At 40.6% G+C, this 26,790-nt stretch overlaps 2 protein-coding genes across 6 annotated transcripts in view; both read right to left on the bottom strand.

Annotated features, from left to right (window-relative positions):
- Positions 1-12,717, bottom strand: part of LOC307033432 (alpha-1,6-mannosylglycoprotein 6-beta-N-acetylglucosaminyltransferase A-like) — a 94,827-nt gene extending 82,110 nt beyond the window's left edge. Inside the window, 2 exon segments of the mRNA XM_079671905.1 lie at positions 472-909; positions 12,562-12,717. Of these exon segments, the coding sequence (XP_079528031.1) occupies positions 472-712 (241 nt within the window). The 5' untranslated portion in view covers positions 713-909; positions 12,562-12,717.
- A 2,033-nt stretch (positions 12,718-14,750) lies between these two features.
- On the bottom strand, positions 14,751-25,517 carry clic5a (chloride intracellular channel 5a). 5 transcript variants are annotated; one of them, XM_079667606.1, is made up of 9 exons: positions 24,908-25,517; positions 23,517-23,885; positions 23,162-23,229; positions 22,567-23,077; positions 18,905-19,014; positions 18,363-18,488; positions 18,179-18,285; positions 16,975-17,156; positions 14,751-16,027 (listed from the first exon to the last, which is right to left on the bottom strand). In XM_079667606.1, the coding sequence occupies exons 1-9, from the start codon at positions 24,995-24,997 to the stop codon at positions 15,863-15,865; spliced, it is 1,728 nt and encodes a 575-aa protein (XP_079523732.1). In that variant the 5' UTR covers positions 24,998-25,517; the 3' UTR covers positions 14,751-15,862. The 5 variants fall into 5 exon arrangements, with proteins under 5 accessions (XP_079523732.1, XP_079523734.1, XP_079523733.1 ...); XM_079667608.1 differs by lacking the exon at positions 24,908-25,517 and adding an exon at positions 24,023-24,172 and having other exon boundaries at positions 23,162-23,245; positions 23,517-23,936; XM_079667607.1 differs by lacking the exon at positions 24,908-25,517 and adding an exon at positions 24,023-24,048 and having other exon boundaries at positions 23,162-23,245.
- Between the last annotated feature and the right edge of the window lie 1,273 nt (positions 25,518-26,790).

Raw genomic sequence — 26,790 nt, 5'->3', positions numbered from 1 at the left:
AGAAAGTACAGGTATTTGAGTTCAACATGTAAGAAGTAGAAAGTACAGGTATTTGAGTTCAACATGTAAGAAGTAGAAAGTACAGGTATTTGGGTTCAAAATGTAAGAAGTAGAAAGTACAGGTATTTGTGTTCAAAATGTAAGAAGTAGAAAGTACAGGTATTTGTGTTCAACATGTGAGAAGTAGAAAGTACAGGTATTTGGGTTCAAAATGAGAGAAGTAGAAAGTACAGGTATTTGGGCTCAAAATGAGAGAAGTAGAAAGTACAGGTATTTGGGTTCAAAATGAGAGAAGTAGAAAGTACAGGTATTTGTGTTCAACATGTGAGAAGTAGAAAGTACAGGTATTTGGGTTCAACATGTAAGAAGTAGAAAGTACAGGTATTTGTGTTCAACATGTAAGAAGTAGAAAGTACAGGTATTTGAGTCTCTGTCTGTTTGTTACATGCAGCTATAGAGCCGTCTACTCACCATAAGCCGTCATGGTTCCCACGTAGGGACCGTCCATGACGCTCTGGTTCTCCTCGGCCAGCGCTTTGATGTATCTCTTGCTCAAGTCCAGGATCTGCTGCCTCAGCAAGGCGCTGTTCTCGTGGCTGGCTCTCTGCTGGATGGTGAAGTGCAGCAGCATCATGCCCCAGATGAAGCCGAAGCTCACCAGGAAGAAGCCCAGTTTCTGAGAGGACAGCTTCCACAAGAAAGGAGTCGCCATGCTGACTGAAGAGAGAGTCTGATGGGAGAGAAGGTATAGAGTGGCGGGAGGGAAATCAGGAGGGCAGGCGGGGCATGGCGCTGTCAGTGGGTGAAGCTGAGGGGTTTTTCTTTTGGGGGGTGGTTCACCGGCGGGATTTCCTTCTCTGACCCATCCTCATCGATCAGTAACATCTCAGAGGACCCAGTGGTTGCATCCTAACGCAGAGAGGAAAGAGAGATAGTTAGTTTGCTGAAAGACAAGGTCAACTTAACTAATGTGCATTTTAAAAAGAGGAATGGTTTCGGCGAAAGCTAAAAAAGGTTCCATGGGGTCGGATTAGAATTTCCCAAAGGCGGGTTCGTTTAGCATGAAACACTTGAAATGACTAAAGGAAGTTAAAAAAGAAAGTCCTTTTTGTAAAGCACTTTGAATTGCCTTGTGTTGAAAGGTGCTGTAGAAATAAACTTGCCTTGCCTTGCTCAACAACCCAACGATTAGTTCACTTATCGATTAGTCAAGCGACCAAAAGATAATGGGAAACTACTCTGCTAATCAATTAATCGTCACGGTAGTTTAAATGCATAATAGCCTATCAAATAAGTATAACATCATATACAAATAAATACATCTAAGGTGTTTACTGACAACAAGAAACCTGTTGCCTTAGACTTTCAGAAAGGATTTTCATACTTTTTTAAGTCAAGAAAATAAACGACGGGGTAATCAATAATAACGATAATTGTTAGTTGTACATGAAAAAGGGACAGTGAGTCAGCAGAGTTGAGTCACTGGAGATGACCTGACATTTAAACTGCTTTGCTTCTGCATGCAACCAATGATTTTTAAAGGGTAAGAAACAACCTCACAGCCAACGACCAAAACTAAATATGCGGGAAAAGCACAGGTTTGGGAAGAAGAGGAAACAGCCATGAATGGGCCGAACAGGAGGGGTGATATGGCACAGATCTGCAGCCTGTTTATAACACACAGAAGCTCACTGTTTGTGAACTGGAGCGCTGTGTGAGGAGGGGTCTGCATGCAGAACAGAAACACACCAAACTGTGATGGGACAGATTGAAAGGGGCCTTACAGTACAGTACAGTATGACAGGCTGAGTATGGGGAAACAACATTGTTTTGTGTTCACTCTCGAAAAGGATAAGGGGGGGGGGGGGGGGGGTATTATGTCTGACAGGAAGTCTAAAGAGTCTTTAAAAGATGGAAACGATAACTGTGTCTAAATCCGCTCATCTCTGTCCCAACCCAGCACTGAAATCCTGGTCCACTCATTCGTCACATCCCGGATTGATGACTGCAATGCACTTCTGACTGGCCTTCCCATCAAGCTCCTCAATAGACTGCAAATAATCCAGAACTCTTCTGCCCGGGTCATCCCCGCACCAACTGGTCCGAACACATCAGCCCCATTCCCACTCAGCTACACTGGCTTCCTGTACGCTACCGCATTGACTGCAAAAACATTCTACTCACATACAAAGCTCTCCATAACCTAGCCCCCGTCTACACCACCGACCTCCTTCAGGAGTACACCCCCTCCCGCACCCTCCGCAGGACTTCTCACCGTCCCAAGCTCTCGACTCAAAACCATGGGTGCTCGAGCTTTCAGCTGCTCGGCTCCCAGACTCTGGAACTCCCTGCCACTACACATCCGACAGTCTGATTCCATAACAACATTCAAAACCCACCTGTTCAAACTGGGTACAGTTTATAAAGAAAATGCCTGTGTCCTTTTGTGTCCTTCTGTAGTCCATTTCCTGTTGTTTGTCTTGTCTTACCCCGGCTGATACTTCACTAAATCCACTGTTTTAATTGTTCCCTATATCGCCCCTATGCCCAGGGGCGCCGCCAGGGATTTTGGGCGCCATGAAAAGATATCACATTGGTTACTTACAAATGTTTTTCTTAATGTTCTAAAATAGTTTGGGCCCCTGTCAGTCACGGGCTCTTAGAATCGTCCTAACTTTTCACCCCCTTACGGCGCCCCTGCCTATGCCCTGTAAGGTGTCATGAAAGGCGCCCCCAAAATAAATGTATTATTATTATTATTATTATTATTATTAAACAAGACGCCTAGTAAGTGCTGCCATTCTGAAACTACAGATTTGGTTTGAATAAGTTTTTCTCGGTCCTGTTTGAGTCTATTTTGTGTTTTCATTGTTGCACTAACTGCATCTAAGTGGAAGTCTTGGTTCAGCAGAAAAGGCAAATTCATTTCAATTAGAAAACGAATTGATCAGAATGAAAACACAACCGAATGTTTATCGGAGCAGCTGATTGCTTTTTGGAAGTTGCATGATATATGAAATGAATATAGACTACTTCGATTTAAAGTGTGGGTACTTATCTCCTGGAAAGACAAGCTGGATGCATTTCCTTTCTTAATCAATCTGACTATTTGTATGTATGTATCAGGGAACAAGACAGCATCCCTGAGAATATGCAGTTACTACAGACTTTGTGTGAAGTCTTCACTTTGAAAAAGGAGAAATGAGTAAATGATGTCTGACAGGAAGTCTCAAATCAAGATAAAGTCTTGGAAAGTAATTTAAAGTGTATTTCTTCTACACAGGACCGCCTCGTCTCACCCCGACAGGGAGATGCGTGAGATTGATGGGGCTTTAAGGAAAGTATGCAAGAGGGTTGATAGTTCTCTCCAAATATAAACATTTGGATAGCCTACAATTTATCTTCCTCACTGACAAGAGAGAACACAAACAGAATTTTAAAAACATGTTTTTTCTGTGATTACATTTCCATTTCTTTTGCTGCGGTTTCTTGTGGCCTGTGGTTGGGCACGTATAGATATTTTGAAAATGTTAAAACCCAGGTTTGACTAATTCATTCCCACTGAAGGAACAATATGTAGGAAGTACAAGGTCACAGAAAAGGTCTCATAGTTAACAACATGTCAAAGTTTAGTAGAAGTCAAAGTATTCTTATTTGTTCATATTTCTGTATATGATTTAGTCTGGAACATGTCTGCAGCTCTAAGTTTGAGAAATGGTTTGTTTTGACCAACACTCAAAGACTTTACAATCATATCTTCACATTTAAGAAGCTGGCATCAGATGAAATATAAGGAAGAAGTCAAGAAGGATTGAATGTCAGGAGTTGTTTGAGCTGAGCTGATGTTGAAATGCAAATCTTCACTCTGTGACTCTGCTTCCTCATTGGGGGCTCTTTGGAAATAGCTAGTGTGGCGTCAGTGAGATCGTTTCATAAATAAAGTTTGTCTTGGTTAATTGAAAGTGGGTTGCAATGATCTCTCCCTTAATGTTCCTCTTCTGCTGCACTATACATTCTACATTTAATGCACTTGTAATCAAGCTGACATTATCAGACGACTGAATGTTTGTCACTTCCTGAACCCACGCAACCTTTAGTGGAGCGTGCATTGGGCTGGGGTGTGAAGGGAAGTGTTTTATCTTGATGCGAGACTGGTGCTAATGGGGCCAAAGTTTCACATACAGATTATTGAGCCATCTCTCACACCACAAACCACAAGCTTTCTTTATTTCCTGTTGTTGCATATTTCACTTTGCTCGGCTGTTGCACCTCACATTGTTTTCCCATGCTCAACCACACCACCTAAAAGCCTTTTGGAGCAGCATCACTATAGATTCCTGTATCATAAAAGCATTAGATATACTTTATTAATCCCCATGGGGAAATTGTTTCTCTGCATTTGACCCATCTTAGTGTTAGGAGCAGTGAGCTGCCATTTTGAACGGCGCCCGGGGAGCAGTGTAGGGAACGGTGCCTTGCTCAGGGACACCTCGGTAGCACTTGGTCTTGCCGGGACTTGAACTGGTGACCTTCCAGTTACCAAGCCAAGTCCCTCAAGGCGATCTATGCACGGCTGAATGAATGGAGATGGCTTAATATGTTAGATGTTCTCATCTGCATTCAACCACTGCAGCTGTAAGCAACCACAAACATACACCGAACTAAATTCTCTCATCGGTCTCATTTGTGTTAATCGATATTTTATTGTGAATTTTCTTTGTGTGTTTATGGGTCCTCCGTTTTACAGAACAGGTCGAATGCATACAATATTTTGTACAAACAAAACTTGCAAAAAATGTTGGGAATAATTGGCTTGAAAACAAACTAAAAACACAGATACAAAAACTCATAATAAGGATTTACCATGAAATAGATCTATTGATGTCCAAACATCTTGACTATAGGGTCTGCAAATGACATATAAGACACAGCATAAGCTTAGATTCAGAAGGAATGCCAAATGTGTCGACAGAAGCTCATATCTTCTCTCAACATCTCTTAATCATGACATGCGATTGAGAGGTCGCCGATAATTTCACTCTAGGCGAACGGACCGACGGATTATGAATATATTTTTCAGGCAATTTGAGTTAGGGCTGTGCCATTATGGCAAAAATCATAATCACGATTATTTTGGTCAATAATTGATATCACGATTATTAAATACGATTATTCATTGACTTTGAAAACATCCATTTATTAAACATTAAAATAAATACAAATAATAATTTGAACAGTATCTTTTTAACTGCTGATTACCCTGAACGTATAATTCAACTGAAAAACCAATACAAAAATAAATTATACATTTAAATAAATAATATCAAAATAATAAATACCAATAAACAAGATCAACAAATATTTTGGAGCGCACTTCAACAAGCTATTAAACATATGTAAATATGATAAATACAAATTAGACTAAAATAAATTAGATCAAATATGTTGCAGTGCACCGTCACAACCTAGCAAAGCAAAATAATTATGCTGTTTTCGTAATTGTGGCAGGCCAAAATCGTAATTACAATTAAAATACGATTAATTGCACAGCCCTAATTTGAGTTCACAATGAGACACAGCAGCAGTGGTTATATATCAGCACTGAACTGTCGTCGGGAAATCATAAGCACCTTCCCAAAAAACACAAAAGGCAGCCGCACAAAAGACCCCTTTCACCTCCTATCCATCAGCTTCATAAATGGGTCAGAGACAGCTGCGAGCCCCACGTCTCACAGCAGGTTATCTCACGCCATAATTGTTCAGTCGTTTAAGACAAAGGCTCGTGTTTGTTTTCCGTGCGGACAGAGATCTTTTTATGCAATTAGACAAAAGCAGGCGTGTTTATGCCCTGCAATAAAAGACAAGGGGAAAATACAAACTCCAATTTGCTCTGTGCTAAACAAGGCTTTGTATGGCGGTGGAGGTGGGGAGGGGATCTCTGCACTGCACTGTGAATTCATGAGACAAGCCCTTGGCAGTAGCGCTTTGCAATCTGCAGAGCCGATAACACCGGATGTCTCTCACTGCCTGACACGGCGGCGGGAAAAGGCTGGAAGGATGGAAGGTTTTCGGGGTTGATTATCGGAGAGGAACGACCCATCGCTGTGAGACCAAACCAACGCAGAACATTAACTCTGCTGCCTCGCTTTCTGAATACACACTCTCCGTCGGAGCCGCCTCCCCCGTCAGTCTTATTTAACACTGAAAGTCATCATGCAACATGTCTGCTTTGTTAGGGAAGCTTCACAATCACAGGCGGTGTATTGTAGCCTGTGCAGAGAGGGGCGACGCAGCTCCCAGCAGAGCGTTTATCTGCTTTCTAATTCAGGATCTTAATTTGTCTGGCAGGGAGCCCTCTGGCCCACAGAAAGTGTGTTGACAGCCAGCTGAGGCTGCACAATATATGACCCTTCGCAACTTGATAACATAACAACCTGCTGAATGCTCGTCTCAGTGTGTGAAGAAGTCGCAGCGCACAAAACCCCGTAGGTTCAAGAGGAGCTGAAGACAGAAACAATTGAATCAGTGCAGCCGGGGGGGAATCACTGCCCTGCCATATCTGCTGCAAAGGAACTTTTCCTGTTACGGACGATGGGGTGACATTTAAACTATGTGATCATATTTGTTTTTCAGTTTGGAGTATCGACCCCATCCAGGCATGAAACCAGGAGGGTCTGTTCCATAGCTGAATAGAATATATTATATACTTTTAAAGATGGAAACGATAACTGCTGCCGTTCTGAAATAAGCAGATTTGGTTTCAATGGTCTTGTTTCTGAGTCTATTTTGTGTTTTAAGTTTTGCACTAATTACATCTAAGTGGAAATCTTGGTGAAAAACTCTTCAGCAGAAAAGACTAATTCAGTTCAATTAAAAAACAAATTGATCAAAGTGAAAACACAATCAAATCTTTAGCGGAGCAGCTGATTGCTTTTTGGTAGTTGTGTGATAATATGAAAGGCATTTATTTTGATTTAAGGTGTTTTTACTACTTACACACGTTGGGGGAATTTCCTTTCAATGAATGCAAAATCTTAATAAATCTATGTATTTATATATCAGGGAATGAATAAAACACAGCATCCCTGAGAATATACAGATACTACAGACTCCATTTCTAGTTCAATGGCAACAGAGGAAGCATTTCCATAACAAAGCAGAACCTTGCTTTCCTAGTTTCAGAAATGCCTGTTCAGATGATCAAAAACCTTCCGGATTGCTTTAGGTTGCAGGAATATCTAATACAAATGTTGTTGGTATTCGTGTGTATGTGGCAGCAATCATGATGGATTATTCTCCCGTGTGTGTGCTCAGATGTAACTGGTTTATGGCCAAGTCTCAGGGATTTAGAAACAACGATGATATCGCATCATTGTCCAATAATCTCAGGCTTTAACATTTCTAATCACACGGCCTTTACACTCGACTCAGGCCAGATGGCTGAGCGAGGTGAAAGACATTTTCCTTTGCATCTCGGGTTGAAAATAACTTCCTTAAAAGCTACGGGGGGTTTTAAAAAAGGTGAGGACGAGAGATTATTTCCAGTGCATTACTCCGGGGTCTAAAAAACAGAGGCAACTGAAATAACATCCACTCAGAGCGTGTTGCGTAACCACTGGAAGAAGCCAAATATGCTCTAAATGTAGCTTTGGATATAAATGATGGATCAACCTCGGAAAAAGTATTAACTTTCTCCGTCTCTCCACGACTTGAAGGTGAAGTCCCTCCTCCTCCTCCTCCTCCTAGTCACCGTGCATCCTCTCCCAGAATGAGCCAGTGTGTCTGTCGCCAAGCCAAAGGAGACGTGATACTGATAATATGGCCCTGCTACCATGGAGACCGGTGTGACTCTGCATCTTAATGTGCTTCTTCACATCGGCCCCGCCTTTTAATTATTCATCAGAGGAGCGGGCCCTGAATCCAGCGCCTCGTAACCAGAGCCGACCTGGTGCTTTTCCTTCAGAGAGTTTATCTAAGATGTGAGCGACACGCAGATCAATGGTAATGTGTTCCTTATTGAGTCACTGATACGCTCAAGCACTTCTTCAAAAAGGGACCAATTTCAATGTTTTGTGGAAAATATACCGACATATTTACAAGAAAAATCTCTTTGTAACATTCATTATCCTTCATAAAGAAACATTTATCTGATGTTATGTTGATCTCATATGTTTATAATCAGTCAAATGCAAAAAAGGCTGTTTTTCAGATTCTCAAATATTGAGATTTACTCATTTCCTCCATTTTATTTTGATTGAAACTGAATATGTTTAGCTTGACAAAGACCCTGAACGTTAAGGAACTCGTAAAGACATTTCTTCAGGCAATGTGTTATCTATTTATGGAACCTGCAGCCCTAATCTGAAAGTGAGGGTGCCAAGAAAAATATATGGAGGAAGGGGAAGCACCTGAGCTACGATGTGACACCACTACAGGAAGTTAAACCTTGGTTATACACAATCACACACACCTTCATATGAGACATAATGTCTTATAGTGGGCATTAAAACCTGTCCTGTTCCACCCGCCTCAGTCGGTATGATAAGAAAGCCCCTGTGAATAAAGATTCACAGATAAGATAAGTTTCAAAACGATTAAAAGCAAAAGTTATTCATCACAGAATATGTATTATATGATATCAGGTTATCCTTACAGAAGGGAGGAGTTTAAGAATCACCTCACCAATCATTTGCAGGAAATAAGAGGTTAAAGCCCGGAACCTAACGACCTTCACCCATACAGGAAGTAGTTTAGCGCCACCCTGAACGCCTTAAATCCAATCTGAGCTTTGTCTGGGAGGGACACGTTCAGATAAAACCCAGAATAATACTCTCACAGCGACCTCTTGAATGTCCTCACAAAATGACTCGCCTCAGCACTAATCGCAGTCACAACATCCTCGTAGGAAAGTAAGCCAAGTCGAAGGAGGTGACCCAAAAATCCTCTGAAACTGTGTTGGTAATGAGCATAATTTAGAGCTACTGACTTGAAGCTAAAAGAAGGAGGACAGTTTGTTGTCTGCGATTACAAGAAGGGAAGTTATTATTTCTGTGAGACACTGAAGGCTAACACCACCCAGAGAATACTCAGGAAGTGCAACACTGACTGGCCATTTGATTTCTGACCCCGAGTTGTCCCTCGATGTCTGTGGGCACTCACACGTACATGCAAAAAACCCTCAAGAGCTTTGAGTAGTCTCAGACTTGTAAAACACAAGATTCTCATGCCCTGTGTTTCCGTTAAGGGCTTAGTAATGCTTCTTAAAAACTAGCATTACACACAAGTTGCGTCACTTTCCTTGGAACTGCCCTGACGGGTTGATCCTGCTATAGCATGCCATGAGAGCAGAATACATGACCTGCATGTCGAAAAAAACACAAGGTCCGCTGGTGACAAGTGTGGTTAGGAATAGTAGATGAGATGCTGAGGGGGGTCGCGGCACTTCCTCTTCCTCTTGTCACCACCACATACACGCTCCGTTGCTATGCTAACAAGCTGGCCCCATGACAATATGTGGAAGAACAACAGTGTTAAAAGATGCACACACACACACACTGGTATCTCCATTCCTGCAAAGGCCGTCACTGACTTCGTTAAATCCAAAAACTTGAACACACTGCATGACATGCCTGTGACACTTTCCCTCACATAAAACTAATCCTAATTCTGGTCTTCACTCTTAATCCAAATCCTCTTTAAAGAAGTCAGAAATTGCAAAATGCCCTCATTTAGAGAACTTGGGTTGTGACATAAAATAAAAAGCCAGCCAAGCACATTTCCTCCTAGCTGCACACTTCTGAGTCATACCTCTAAACAAATTCAATCAAAACACAATCTGTATGAACACACTTTGCTGTTAGCATGTTGGCACGATGCCGGTTTTCACAGATGCTCTTTGCCTTGTTCCTGTAAACCTTGAAATGTCATGATTGCAAAACAAGAGAAACTGTCTCACACCCTGATAACTGACATCCTTTTGCTTTCACTTGGTAACATCCCACCTTAGTGAGTAATCGTCAACAATGACAGATTGTTAAGAATACAGGAGGGAAACTGAGGGTGTGAATAACTCTGGAGGTCACACTAAAGCCTTTTTCTTTTTAAATCCCAAATATCACCTCTTCACTTATTTGCCCTTGATGTGAAAACAGCTTGTTAAGAGGATTTAAGGCAGGCTTTGTGACTCACACGACCAATGAGCATCTCTCCGCAGCTCCACGAATAAATGAGTGCTTTGCAAACAGTAGGCCGACTGTAAAGAAGCGGATGTGTGTGTTGCATGATGGGAAAGAGGTTCTTAAGAGCAGAGTGCCAAGGTGAAGTGGGCTAAAGTGCAACAAGCTTCTTCCAAAGAGCTGGTTCTATATCTCAGTTTTAGATTTAAAACATAACTTAAGGTCAAATAATTTCAGGGTTACACTGAATTTGAAAATACATGAATGTACTTTTTTTAACGCATGTAAGATATGCAACACTAAGCTGTCTGTGGCTCTTTCCTGCTGTAACGCTGCAAATGTCATAATAAAGGGATTCTGATTCTGAATGCATATTTTTAACAGAGGTAGGTAGGTTTGTGCTCGGGAGCCCTTTAATCACAAAAAAGCCAAGTGTTCCACTTCCCTGCACAGCATCCATCACCACAGCCCAGTTCTCCTCCATCCCTCGCATCCCCCCCCCCCCACAAACCCCTCCGACCATTTCTCGCCAGCGAAGCACGCCACCGAGGCCAAGCTCCTTTTCCCCAGGATTCATAGCCCCAAGAGCCTCAGCGAAAAGGTGTCTGAAAGAGCTCTTTATAAAGCCAGATGCAGTCTGCGGCTCACCTTGGGACGGTCGCTACACTCAGCGTTAGCTCAAGGATTTTAAGCAAGGGGTGTGGTGTCATTAGACAGGATAAACTGTATTAAACGTATCCTGAACTTGCCACGAAAAGTATCTTTAAAGCCGTTTTGACAATCTTTCTGACTGACATTACACACAGGGAAAGAAGATACATATCATCAAATCAAATCAGCGTGCCATAACCTGATTATGTGATTCTGCTAATGGGGCAGACTGAAAATGACTGGACTGTAATGGTGAGCTAAGTGCTTCAACAATGAGCCAGACTGAGCTAAAACACACACTACAGAACAGAAAATCAAGAGTCAAACGTACAATCTGTGCCTGTGAATAGTAGCTAGGCTATAAAGTAGCAGCATAAGGAAATACACTACTAAAGGAAAGCAACACTGCTAGGGATCAATAACCAGCTGTAAAACATGAATATCACAATAACCTTGGCATTGAACTGCAGCGAAGTTCACAGTTGTCCTCCCATAATAACGAGCATGAATTAACATGATTAACACATAGTCCCCCTTCATTGTGTACATACCAAGGTGAAATACAGGGTTACTCGTTTATAAAGCTGTCGGTAAAGAGGAATGTCATTGACAGCTGTAAATGTCACCTGCTTTGTGAATGTACACACAGTGGACAAATAACCCGATCAATTAGCTAAGAGCATATCTATCGCTTCATTAAAGAGGATTAGTTGTAATAACAAGCCATCTTAGCCGAAACAATTGGCCTGGAAATGACTAAGACTCGTTGGTTATTCTTGAACAACCTGTTTGAGACATGTTTCCCGGCACATTATGGGTAAGTTGCCAGAGAAATGTAAATTCATTCAGTATCAAACTTGTTTTTAGCATCAACTAGCCAGGTTTGTAACACAAACATTACATTTGTTTATTGTCCCCAAATCCACACATTTATACATTATTACAGTCAAATCAAAGTGTATTTATAGAGCTCAACATGTGTGTCTCCGTGGGCTTTACAGATTAACAAACATGAATGCTAAACCGATAAATACAGTTAGAATAATAAAAAGATGGAGGACAAACATAGGGTCATTTTAAACCAGCTTTAAATATATGCTCTTTTTTTAATCTAGTATCTGTTTAATCTTATTCTATCACAGTTTAGTTACTCCTGCATTGTTTACTTGCAGCATTGTGTCACTTGCACTATAGTATTGCACTACTTCCTTCCTACGTGCCTCTATGTATTAAGTATAGTGTGTGTCTCTGTTGGAGGGACTTCAGGTTTTCAATGCTAACAGTGTAGCTGTGGTGCATATGAAAATAGAGCCTTTTGATTTTAATGTAGCTTTATTTCTTTATGTCTTAAGAGGAGTCTGTTGGAGGAGTATGGGACTTTATTCACGATATGGTGCATATGAAAATAAAGCATTTGAATGTAGCTTAACCAGTGGGTAATAACAATGGGACCCCTGCTTTCTGCGGCGTTTCGCCGTTGACATTGCCTAACTGACCATTAAGAAAGCAGCTAGTGTTAAGGTTAGTCACATAAAAACGTACAACACTAGGGTATTGTACGTTTTTATGTGGGTTAAAAGCTACATACACCTGTTTTCTAAGGTTAAATTAGCTTTGTTAGCTCGGTCGACCACCACCACATTTCACAACAAAACACGCACCGTTCGCCGCAATGACAAGCGAGCACGCGCTGCTAAACACTGCGCATAAACAATGAGGCAGAAAACCAGCTTACCTTTTTACTCTTTTCTCTCTGTAGCCCTAGGTGGTGAAATAATGGGGTAATAAGACTTGAAATCCAGATGGAAGAGCGACAGAGGAGACGTCGTTTCGTTGAGCAGACTGGAGAGATTTCAGGCAGTGTGTTTGCTCTGCCCACTTGCAGGGAGCGAGGGACGCTTTAGGGACCGCGTGCGTGTTAACACCCGTAGAAAAAACGTAAAAGGAGGCACACTTCTAGTTTTACTTCTTTCATGCATGTTAAATATTCAGTTTTAGATTTGATTGCTTCAAGGCCTTAAGATATCCTCCACAGCAGGCATTTGAACGTATATAATCACCACTTTCATTGAATTCTGAGTAGTTTCCATACACATCCATCCGTTTGGCATCTTGCGATTTACTTATTTATCTAAATAGCTATTTAATTTCATCTTACTGTACAATATTACATTTTACATTGTTATTGTATATATCATATTATATTTACGTGTATATAGACTTCTTGCACTATTTTCTATTTGTATTTTATTATACATGTTGCATCGTTGGAGGTCATAAGATTTTAATTGCACTTTCTACACTGTAGCTTACGTGCATAAGACAATAAATCCTTTGAATGTTGAATCTTTGAATCTAGTTTAGTCCACTTTGTCACGTCTATGGAGTTCCCAGTCAAAAATGACGACCAAAGGAAATTAATGGGTAACCCAAATCACCAACATTTTTTATTTTTGGAATACTTTTTCCGTGTTTATTCTTTGTAAATGTACTGCAGTTATTCATGTAAACTATTAGTCTTATATATTGTTTACAGCTTCAAAGGCTGCTTATAATCTTTAATTATTGTTGTGTCGTATATTTTAAGTGTGTTGTTGTAATGTCTTCATGAATAATAGCATGTAAAGTGTCTTTGAGCACCCTGAAAAGCGCTCAAAAAATACAAAATGTATGTATTACCATCAAAATGTACCAAATAGTCTTACAGTAAATTATTCAGAATATTATTTTGTTGTAAATGATATATTTTATAGCATTAAATACTTATATTTATACTATCCAACACAAAGAGAGAGAAGACATAGGACGGAGAAAATAGGACGGTCCCTAACTGTTTGTCATGCTGTCACTTACCAATAAAGCTTTGTGTTTACTGCCATCTGCCGGCTGTCACATGACACAGGCTCAGTAGACTTTATTACGGGATTCCGGCTCTTTCGGCTCTTCAGTTTTCCACATATTATACCTTTTATAATTAAATCAAATGTAGCCCTGTTTTGACTAATGAATGATTTATATGTGAACACATATATGACTTAAATTATTCAATACATCCTTTGTACTGAAGAATTCAAAAGTAAAAACTACATGTTTAATATAAATGATTAGCTGTGGCCAAATGTTTTCATTGCATTTACAGACCCTTGTAACTCTCTGATACCACACAATGAACACACTGACTTGCTTGTAGAACCACGCTACACAAAGCAGATAGCAACACCTATAAAAACGTAAGCATAGACATTTAAAAAAAGGGGCTACTGTACTGTATGGACATTTTAAAATTATATTTAAAGAAAAGGGCTCTATTTCAGTAACTATTAACTATAGAAAAAAAGATCTTTGCTGAGCCTAAGGATAATCATAAATAAATATATTGCAATGCTCAAAACAGCAGCATCCAACAGTTTCTAATCCTTGGATATTACATGTCACTGCATGCATGCACGGAGCAGCTGGAGTGCGGAGATCGTCTTGTATTACTTAAAAAAATTATAATTTGCGACCGACATCACTATTGCATAAGTATTTTTATGTAGAGATACTGAAATCTAGCTAAATCTGTGACTTTTAGAAGTACTTTTTCGTCGTGCATAACATGACATGCTGTGTGTTTATGAACAAGCTGGTTGTTATTCTGGAAATGAGATATTTAGCATTATTAAGAACATACAGGATATGAGTCAGCAGCACACGTTTCCAATAGTCAGTAAGATAGGTGAAAAGCATTACACACCTTAGATGACTTTGCATGTATTTCCATGAACAAATCAGCAGCTCTTGTATTTCTAGAACACATTTGCACCGTGTAACTCAATAACAAGGTTTGCAGTGAGAGACACATTCAATATCCATTTCCTTGTCAGTGTCATTCATCAATACAATAAGACAGCTTCCAGTGAAAGAAACACACAACTCTCAAGCTCAGTCTCTGAGAAAATAGATTTATTATTCAAATAAGCGACATATACACAGTGGGTTCGTGGTTCTAATCATCGGAAAGAAGAGGAATAGAGAGCAACAATCATTTACAGAAGTTTAAATGTTATGATCACACAGCTCCTCAGGGTAAGAGAGGTCACATTCATATTGTATTCAGATATATATATAATGTACTGTACAGACAAAGATCTGAAGGCAGGACAGAGCTTGATTCCCACGAAGGCACTCGTGATTAAAATGGGGTTGATGTGTTTTGGTGCCTTTTCTTCACTACAGGCGGATTTATCCAATTAAAAGTAACGTTTTGATCTGAGTTACCGTACACTGGGACTTCCACCGTTTCAGATAGGGATCAGTAATACAATAACATCTGATGTGTATCCTTCAATCATTGCCAGGGTAAGACTCTATAAAAATGGACACTTCCCCAATAAAGATAAATTACTTTGGCTGAAACACAATAACACTATTTCCCAACATTTTTTTGTCTATACATTAAAAATAAAACAATCCACAAAAGAAAAAGGACAGGACGAATAATCAAACTCTGCTTTAAGCCTTAATGTGAAATGATTCAGGTTTCAATAAGCCTTTCTCTTGTTATTGGTTCTGGAAAGGCTCTTTATACGGGGAATAAATAATTTGCTAATACGCTAACCCAGCCTAGCTTAAGACTGCAAACTGAGTCTTTCATAAAAGTGTAAATCAGGCAAGGCACATACTTACTGAACTATTGTATGTAACAAACATAACTATTATCTTTGACTAAACTTAAATAAGTAGCTAGTTTAATTAACGGGAGCTTCGTGTTTGACGGTTTCAAATATGTAATTGAGAAAGCAATTTTGTTCTGTGGGACCATCATATTTTTGGGATAAATCTGGCTGTTTCTGCCTCTTTCATTTTTTTAAAGAACAGTATTTTTACAGAGGCATACCGCTACGACTTGAGAAGCTACACAGCAACTCTAATAAATGCATTTTTCGTCAATAAACCACACATTTCAGCACATGTGTTAACGAAGACGTTTTTAAAGAGTGTATGCCGTGTGATTTTGTTGGTTTTCTAACAGGAGAGAAAGGGTAGCGATGCATTCACTTCCCCAACCTCTTAGCAACGTCCTCATAGGCCAGCTCGATTTCCACATCGGCCGCGCACGTGTTGGTGAACTCGTCTCGGCTGTAGGAGTTTCCGAGGTAACGCCACAACCCCTTGAATTCAGACGGGATGTCGTAGTTTCGGTATTTCTTCGTCACCACCTGCCAAAGACACATTTGTTTAAATTTGCATTTTAAGAAAACATTCACAAAGCATACATAACAAAAATAAACACATCTAGGAACAAAGATTAAAGGTGGGGTCGGTACTTTTGGAGAAACCAGCTCGAGTGCGCTGGAACAAATCTGCTACTTCCTCACAGAGCCCCTCCTCCAACACACACAAACGCGCACATGACCAATGAGGGCACGAGATAAGTTTGTGCACAGATGGAAGGCTGACAGGTAGGTAGGCCATCCAGTTACTTTAGCCGGCTCAGATGATTGGTCGTGCTTTTTACAGCGCCACGGCTTTTATGGATTTGTTGTCAAAGCACTTCAGATATTCATTGCTATCGGGATGTTAAGAGCATTCCATGGAATATAACAAACTGTATCTCGAGCCGGTTTCTCAAACTTACCTACCCCACCTTTAAGTACATAAGAGTTGACAAATCCGAAAAGAAATAGTAATATTACCAATAAAAGATTATTAATACTCAGGTATACACTCATCACCTTCATTAGTGTTTTATACGTGACGCTTTTTTCCCACACCAAAGAGAAATTAAGGCACATTTATTTATCTAGCACTTTTCAACACAAGGCAATCCAAAGGGCTACAAAATTGAAAGATAAAAGGGGCATAAAACACATTAGAAACATTAAGAAGCAAAGATGATAAAACATGAATAACACAGGTACCTGAATGAAAGTTACAGTGCAGTGTGAGATGTGAATAGTTCAATTAAAAGCAGCGGCAAAAAGAAAAGTCTTCAGCTTGGATTTACAAGTAGTCAGAGTTGCAGCGGACCTGCAGGTTTCTGGGAGTTTGTTCCAGATATTTGGAAATACCCCGAACCAAATCCTCACATTCCTCTACCCCTAGTCAAATGAAGTTAAAATAACAAAACTAAAAACTCAAACTCAAACTAAACCAATCAAGTCACCTTTAAGACGTGGAGTTTAGGAAGCAGGTTGCAGTCCGCCAGCGTCAGTTCGTCTCCGTCTAGATATTTGCGTTTGGATTCCCCGTCTCCGCTGTGGCGTCCATTTAGAACCTCGTCAGCTGTCGGACTCAGAAGATACTCGTCCAGCTTGGCCAGGGCTTTTTCCAGACTTTTCTCTAGCGCTGACACACACACACACACACACACACACACATACCAAGGTCAAAAGGTCATAAGGGTCAACAAATCAAAGCTACAAAAATGTGCATCACATTTAAAATGTCAAATTGCATCACTATTTCATTTTGCCTCCTCAGACTTTTGACCTAAATGTATTTTATTGAATCCTTTATTTGGCAGGGACAATGCACAGTAATGAACATTTAAAACATTCAAATGTGTCCAGCGTAACAGTGCCAGCTTTAGCTTTGAGCTAGTTTCCATCCGCAGTCCCTCACATAAAACATTTAAGAAAATTACATTTTACAAACATAGTAAAAACAAAATACATGATATGCAAACAAGCAAGAGCAGCATTCACAAGTATTTATGACATGGTAATAAAATATAGCAGCTACGACATCAAGTGCAAGAAAGATAAGTGCTACATAAAGTGCAAGAGGAGATACCCCTGTGTTAAAGTGCAGCTAGCGGTGATTACACGTCTGTTTGTTTCTCAACCATTCTTTGAGTTGACCTTTGAAGCTATTGAGAGTGGGACAATCCCGTATCTCGGTTGGGAGGCTATTCCAGAATGAGAGGACATTTTGTCCAAAAGTGGTCGGTCTACGGTGGACTTCACAGTCTCCTCTGGTTTCTGACCTAGTGCAGCGCCCAATTTTTTTTTTCTGTGGATGAATTCCCCTAAGGGAGGGGGGGGGGGGCAGTCCATGTAAACATTTATAAATAAAACACATACTTTTAAAAGACTTAAAATGGTCAAAACTCAAGAAATTGTGTTTTTCCAGGATGGTACAGTGGTGGTATGAATGTGGCTTTCTGTCAAACACCTGGATCACTCTCTTGTACAGCTGTTCTATGGGTTTCAGGTTTGTGGCACAAGCAAACGAGCAGTTTGTCAAACAGTATTCAATGTGGGATAGAATCATACAGTGGAGGGATGACTTTGCAGCACTGACAGTTGAAAGGTCTGATTTGTTAAATAAATAAATAATAAACGTACTAATAGGTCTCGAGTACTTACCTCGATTATTATCCGGTCTTTTGTTCTTGACGTAAGCAGAGAACTTGGCGAATATATCATTTCCCGCTGCGTTTGATTCCCGATTCTTTGCTGCAAGTTTGGGATACCTAACACACAGAAACACAGTCAAAAGTTAGGAGGTCGATCACCTTTTCCTGCGTGTGTTTACGGGTGTGAAACCTACTTTGGTGGAGCCAGCATCTCCTCCAGATACTCCTCCACTTTGTTAACGTCGGTGAGCACCTCCCCCTGGAAGGTGAGGAAAGGCGGGTGCGTCCCTGGAGCCAAGTTGTGGAGATCGGCCGGTTTCCTAATCAGACAGGAAGGAATTTACAACCTCCATAAATCTGTAATGAAACGCTATTTCAATATCACAACCACCTGTAAACAAATGATCCTCCTTTCTGTGTTTGTTTAGCAATGGTTGCTACCTCAGGCCTCATTTCCTAATAATCTTTAAAGTGACCCTTTGAGATTTTGTTCATTAACTTCCTGTTTTTCTCAAAGCAGCGCTTGGAGCGAGACCTAATTAAATGCACAGGTTAAAATGGTATCTATTAGTGGGCTAATCAAACGGTCAGTAATGGGATTTAAATGTATGATTGTTGCAGGTGTTTTTTAAAAAGCACATAGAAAGGGAAAGCGTGTTTTGCCTTTTATTAAAATGTGGGTTTAATTGGGTTTTCGAGCTTTACTCCTGTGCAGACTTATTCAATAGTTTCTTACCTTTTGAGGTCCACAGTGGTGACATTGAAGACTACTCCTTTCAGCCAGAGGATCATAAAGAGGCGCTGAGAGAAGGGACAGTTTCCGATGCTCTCCCCATCGCTGCCAGCCTGTAAACACACACACATGATGACAAGGTAAGAGGCCAACGATGCTACAGAAACGCAGACACACACGTCCAAGGACTCTCACACACACGCTCATTCACAATCAGTGACACCAACGCAAACTAAAACACACCTGGAGTTAAGCCAGGAGTTATAGCAGCACAGGGTAAGAACTTTATCTGCATTTGATGTGGAGGAATAAGGCACCAATACCAAATATTTTCAAATGGTTTTGTTTCTATTTTTACAGATTTGTATTCTCTGCATTCACATTTATTTGCAATAGCATTTTTTTTTTTTTACCTAATCACGAATGACACTATCTAACCTCCAATACTAAACCTGCCAAAAATAAAAGCAGGAAAAAGCTGATACTGTATAATTGGCATATGATCGTGTGGGGCTGTGTGTGTGTGTGTGTGTGTGTGTGTGTGTGTGTGTGTGTGTGTGTGTGTGTGTGTGGCTGCAAGATGACACTGTAACGAGACACTGAGTCCAGCATGAATAATCCACACTGCTTCCATTAACCGCCTCACTGCCTGCTCGGTTCTTACTGTACCACACAGCAGCAGTTATCAGATATGGAAATGATATTATCAATCCGCAGACACACACACACACACCTCCACAGAAACACTCTACCCACTGTGTGAATCCTGCTGTTGTTTGTGTTTTAAAACATGACTCCAATACTCCCCATGCAGACATTACAGTTGATGCATTACAAACTTTACGAAAAGTTCATTAGCAAATGAGTCATTGTTAAATATGCATTCAGGACATTTGAAATCAGCTTTAATTTAATGTAGTAATTTTAGTGTAGCACGTATTCAAAATAATCAGCAACAATGTATAAATACACTTATCTACCAATACTTAGATGAGGAAATGAATACCACTCATGTCTATGTTTAGGAAAGTGCTGTGCGGAGAAAAATATTATATATTTCTAAATACACACACACACCTACACACATAATGGATCATAACTTCAGAGCATTATAAAGCTTCAGCTCTCAGTTCTGAACTGAAAGGACTCCAGGAATAATTCATGAGAAGAGAGAAAGAGAGAGATTGTCTACGCACGTGGGTGTCAGGTTAACACCTGGAAAATCAGCACACAAGAACAACAACAACATGGCATGCACACGCTTAATGGATCCACCCCCACACACACTTTAAAGATCCTATAGGGTGCGCATTCAGCTTGAATCTACTCAACAGGCAGAAGGCAGGGAATGAAAGTCAAGTTTTTCAAGAATTTGAAAGCGAAAATGGATCTGTTGTCGGCATGTGATGATCTCAAACTCTCACACACACACACACACACACACACACACACACACACACACATTCAAACACTCACACACATTCAAACACTCACACACAAGCAGACACACACATTCAAACACACACACACATTCAAACTCTCTCACAGACACTCAAACACTCACACACAGACTCCCCACCTTGACAAATAGCTCAATATCAGGGTCCTTGTCCTCCTCGGCTGCTGTATCCGTCATGGTCCAAAAAAAACACGCTTTGCTTATGTGTTTTGTTTCCGTGTGTGTGTGTGTGTGTGTGTGTGTGTGTGTGTCGTGTCAGTTTACAGCAGATTCTACTCCAGGTTCACGAGGTGAAGTCCGCCTAGTCCCATAGTAGCTCTGTCAAACTAACTGTGTGTGTCAGTGTGTGTGTGTGTGTGTGTGTGTGTGTGTGTGTGTGTGTGTGTCAGTGTGTGTGTGTGTGTGTGTGTGTGTGTGTGTGTGTGTGTGTGTGTGTGTGTGTGTGTGTGTGTGTGTGTGTGTGTGTGTGTGTGTGTGTTTCCATTTGTACCCAAGGCCTCAGCAGTGGGGCGTTACAGTGCTGGACAAAAATAGCCCCCTTTTCGTGGGGAGGGGGTGTCACTGGAAGAGAAGAGTCACCCCAGGGTGCACAGCTCTGACTGTGAGAACACACACCGGGTGACTTTGAATCATGGGGAGTTTTCACACACTCATCAGCAACCATGGGGGTATCAGGCTGTCAACTCTGACACACATTATCAACTCCAATTAAATAATTTACAGGTATAACGATCCTTCCAAACAAATAAGATATGCTAGCTGAACTGACCCAGAGCTGTTCCTATTCTTTACATATTTACTGTCATTAATAAAAAAGGTGTTTTTTATAATGTGTTTTGCTTTAATGCAGTATGTGTAATGTGTTCTGTATTTGTAGTATATCTTTATCCCCACAAAAGCTTTGAACTCAATTAAAACGAGAACCGAATGAAAAAGGTAACTTGAACCTGAAGTGATTGATGTTTCATGTTTATATCTATGTTTTACCATGTCTTGATTTGATAATGAAACTAGATATTTGAGGCATCTTTGAAGGAAATGTAGGATGTATTGCTGAGTTTGTAAAGAGTTAAGAATATCAGTAGCACTTTGTTATAAAGCCACATTAACAAAGGGTTTAGGAGCCGTAGCTAATGATTTATAAATGGTATATAAATAATTAAAAAATTCTTTAATAACAAGAGGAAAGACTTTTGGGTTGCCAGGTTGTAGAATTTCCCCCTCTAGGTGTGTCACCTAATAAGCGTGGGTAAATCATTAATTAAAGATGAGTTATCCATCAAGAACGTAGTTGTTAATGTTGATAAATTGTTTATAAATGAATTTAGGTTAAGATGCAGAACAAAAGTCAAGATCAGGTGGCTTTTGATGATGTTAAATGATTTGTTTTTATATAAATGAGTAAGCTTTTACTCTAACTAATAAAAGATAGTCTCCAATTCTAATGCTTTGCTAACATTTCAGTATTCAGTCGGCATTAAAATAGTGTGTAGGTGCGGCCAAGAGGGATCTCAGTCGTTAAATTGCTATCATTTTTACAGTTGTAGTTTCAAAGTGTCATATTTATGATGCTCCAGAGCAAGTGGACTTTAGTGGGGGATGTGCATGGTACGCAATATATTATGTGTGTGTGTTTAGGTGTGGAGGTACAATGTGCAGTTTAGATAGATACACACACCTTATGAATTCAATTGGCCATGCAGAACATTCTTGTGAGTTCAACTTATATTTAGAACACAGTCACGCTCACACACACACACAGAAATGACTAAACATGACAACCTATGAATAGAAGTGTGTGTGAATAGCACATGGAGGTAGAGGGCCCAAACAATAGGACTACTGTCGAACTCTGGACCACACACACACACACACACACACACACACACACACACACACACACACACACACACACACACACACACACACACACACACACACACACACACACACACACACACACACACACACACACACACACACACACACACACACACACACACACACACACACACACACACACACACACACACACACACTTTAGGAGACGCTCATTGACCTTGCACACTCAAAGTTGTTCAAACTGATATGATGGGATAACGACTGAGATTTATGACTTGGTCCAAAGAAAGGTTTCTGCATGAGCACACACTTTAAATTGAAATGAAATCAATTTGGATAATATTTTAAGTGAATGTTCCCTTACCTTAACATAAAGTTGTATTGTAGGTCCATCCTTTTCAGGCTTTGGCTTCTCCTTGGGTTCCTCCTTCTCAGAGGCAGATGAAGATGATGATGAGGAAGATGAGGAAGATGAGGATCTGCGTGATGAGTTCGCCTTCTTCGCTTCTTCTGGAGATCTCCTCTCCAAATTCAGCTCCATGTTGATCTCCTCCACCTCTTCTTTCTCCGATTCCTCCTCCTTTTTCCCTTTTCCTTCCCCAGTCTCTTCATCGCCACAATGTGAGGAAGATGAGGAGGATGAGGAGGAAGAGGAGGAAGAGGAGGAAGAGGAGGAACTGCCTCTCCTCTGATCTGATGGAGGGCGAGGTGGAGGTAGAGAAGGGGGAGCTGGTGCTTCTCTGGCCCTTTCGATGTTTTCGTACTCCGCCATCACCTCAGAAGGCTCTGCGTACGGCGAGTCGTATGCCACGTCATAAATACCTGGTGACTGGTTCTCGTAGTTGGCCTCGGGGGTCTCGTACACGGGATCCATTCTGGGGGAAAGAGGGTCTTCAGGAGACGTTCAGGAACCGTGTCAAGGTGTGGAGCAAAGTGAGGTTAATACCAGCGGTGCCTACCTTATCAAAAAACACCCCAGGACTTTGAACAGGGAAGGCATAAAGGCGAGGATGACAGCGCGGCGATCCTTAAAGGAGAAACCACTTTAACAGACATGTTATTGCTTTTGTTGGTGGGAGCTAAAGTACTTTAACACATTTAATCATTACCTATAAAGATCTTTTAAAGGGCCATCTTCAACATGTTTAAGCAGCACTGATTTGTGTGTAGTTTAACTTAGGCAAGCAATCTGATAATGCTTCTGTTGCCTTTAAGCAAAGTAGGCTAATAAATATGTGAGTAGGGACAGATATTATTAAGTAGCTCCGACATCTGCCAAAAAAGATCTGATCAGCCATGTGCTTAAAATCTAACCTGAGAGACAAGACAACCATGCTGCTTTCTGCACGATGACTGCCGGGGTGTTTCCTGCAGAGTGAGTCTTTCCTGCAGAGTGAGTCTTTCCTGCAGAGTGAGTCTGTCCTGCAGAGTGAGTCTTTCCTGCAGAGTGAGTCTTTCCTGCAGAGTGAGTCTGTCCTGCAGAGTGAGTCTTTCCTGCAGAGTGAGTCTTTCCTGCACAGTGAGTCTTTCCTGCACAGTGAGTCTTTCCTGCAGAGAGTCTTTCCTGCAGAGTGAGTCTTTCCTGCAGAGAGAGTCTTTCCTGCACAGTGAGTCTTTCCTGCAGAGCGAGTCTGTCCTGCAGAGCGAGTCTGTCCTGCAGCTGCTGAATGCATCGCATGTGCACTGTAAACAACATGTAGGTAAACTATGATTTAGTCCAATTCTGCAGCAAAACTGTGGATTAAAAAGGGATAAAAGTCAATGTATGAAAGCTTCACCTTGAATTGCCTTGTGTTGAAAGGTGCTATAAATAAACTTGCCTTGCCTTCATCCAACGTGGATAGAACGGCAAATTACGTGCACCTTTACCTTGATTAAAAAAATGTGAAAAGTAAGTACATTTACTCAAGTATTGTACTTAAAGGTGACCTATCATGCAAAATGCACTTGTGTACGTCTTTTCTACATGAATATGTGTCCCCGGTGTTCCAGGGAACTCACCAAGTGTCAGAAAACACAACCCTCTCTCTTTCCCTCCATACCCAAATCTCTTAAAAAGGGGATCTACGGCTATTGGGCCAACTCCACCAATCAGGAGGAGACAGCCACGGACATTGCCGTTGGAAAGCGCTGGAGACGCTGTAGTACATATGCCAGGCCTGTAGATGGTGCTGTTCTCACAGAATCAGCCCATGATGCAAAGACAAGTGTTCAATTGAGCGAAATGAGGAATGGCTAAAATGCATCTGTTTGGTATTTTGAAAAATAAAAAGTATAAATATGCCTTATATAGGTATGGTCCTACACTATATTATTCAAATATAGCATGATAGGTCCACTTTAAGTACAAGAGTAGTTCCATGTAATGCTACTTAATACTTCTAGTCCACTGCAGTTCAGAAGCTAATATTATTCTTTTTACTCCACTACACTTATTTTAACCCTCCGGTATCACTGTGGACGTTTTTGTCCAAATGGGTCATTTTTCACTTTTCATTTTGCAATAACTTTGGTTGTGTTTGTGCAAATGGCCTGATTTTTAGGAACAAGGCTATTATCTCTATTTTGGAATTCCAATTTAAATTTTCAAATGGGTCTTTAAGTCCCTGTGTAACAAATCGACCACGCTAATTGACCATTCGGGACAAAAATGTCCACTGCAAAAGACTTTGATAAAAACATTATATAAAAAAAGAAATTCTCACCAGTTTTTTGGGTTTAACCTTTAATCCTGTGCTCCATGTCTGTTCGTCGTCGTTTAATATCCATGCTACCAATCGTCTCTTCATGTCCATGTCACCTGCCTGTTCCAGTCTGTAAGTTTGTTCCCGTCTGTCGTGCTCCACGGTTTTGTTTATGTTAAGTACGGGAATACAAACACAGGTATGGTGAAAAAAGAGAGAACTATTCGAAGCAGAAAAAAAACTGCGTAATATACCATCTGACAAAGGCCTGCGCTATAGTGCTTCAATTAACTGGCTATTCTTTATAACATACTCCGATCAATAGGAGACAGAGATGTTAAGTTATAAATCAAGGGTTTTTATTATTATTTACAGCAGGGGTGGGGAACCTTTTTCCTTTCAATTTTTACAACTGCAGCAAATTATTGAACTCAACCTCTGCTTAAAAAAACTAAAATCACAGCCCATTCATTTGGCCTTTCTTTCATGCTGTGGAAAGAGAAAGCAACCTCTTAATCCAGATATCTTACCATGACTCGTGCATGCATGCACGTGCACGGTGTGGCATGACCACCAAAACAGAAATATATGGACACAAGGTGTATGCAAATGTATTTAGTATCCATGTGAACATGATTTAAGTGGGGGGGGGGGGGGGGGGAACGTAACCTCCTCTAGGGGGCATGCTCCCCCGGGAAGTTAAAAGCATCAATCTGGTGCACTTTGAGAGCAAAATGAAGAGATCTATGGATACATCTTTCAACACCCATATGAAAACAGAACTGTAAGTAGATTTTATTTTTGGATATTTTACAAATCACTGTAATAAAAGTCTATTCTTGTTATTTTTAACAACTTTGTTTTTACTGTCATATCGTATTTTATATCTGTTTTTCATTTAGTCTCTAATGTCTCATTAATTACTATAATGATCATATCAAGGTGTGCCTTAACCTCACTGAGCTGAGCTTATTTGAGCCTCTCAGGAGAGAGCTCTCTTCCACCCGGTTGTAGAAAAGCTCTTTAAATTCGTTAGCATAGCTAGCTAACCAGATGCTAATAACAGATCGCCACTGTGCTTACAACTAAAGACACAGCCACGCAAACACTGCGGCATGTGTACGGCTCCTTATGGGTACTGCAATATTTGAAGAGCTGGAGCGGCGTTCCGGTGCTCTCCGTCAGCACTCTAGTCCAGGAATTTTCAAAGTGGGGGCCCCGGCCCCCCGGGGGTCCGCCAGGGGGCAGGCGAACATTTTAAGGGAAAGGGAAAAAATGGGGTAAAATGTTAAAAAAATAAAATGTAATATATGTTTTTTTAGACGTTATTAATAATTGCATATCTATCCATCTATGTGTCCTTTGATGCCAAATCCTTTAATTTATTCATTATTTTTTAAACAACACGACCACCCTTCAAGCCAATCAGAATCTAGCTGTCGCTACTAAGTAGTGGATCAACTGGCAAAATGTGGTTTGAAAGCAAACCAGATTGATATTATATTATCATCAGTAGAGCAGAAGTCAAATCTGGACAAAAGTGGTTATCAAGCAACAATGGCAAAAACTATGGGACAGTAACACCAAAGGAAGACATTTATATCAGATACAAAGGGAAGTAGGAACAGGAAGCACTTGGGGGAGTAGTAGAAGAGAGCAGAGCATCAACAGCAGGATAAAATTGGGACACTCTGGACTAAACTCATCACTGCATCTGATTGGAAAAACATCCAAATGGCAATTGTGATGGTTGCCAACAACCAGAGACAATACATCATGTATTTTTTAGCTGCCCGGATTATAACAGACAAAGATTCATTCTGAAAACTGCACTGGAACAACTCAACATCAAGGACATGGATTTCAAGGCAATATATGAAAGTAAATCAAGAAATGAAGCAAAC

The sequence above is a fragment of the Notothenia rossii genome (assembly GCF_949606895.1).
Source record: "Notothenia rossii genome assembly, chromosome: 3".
NCBI classification, from domain to species: domain Eukaryota; kingdom Metazoa; phylum Chordata; class Actinopteri; order Perciformes; family Nototheniidae; genus Notothenia; species Notothenia rossii.
The sequence above is the reverse complement of the archived record's forward strand: the minus strand, read 5'-3'. Positions and strand labels throughout refer to the sequence as shown.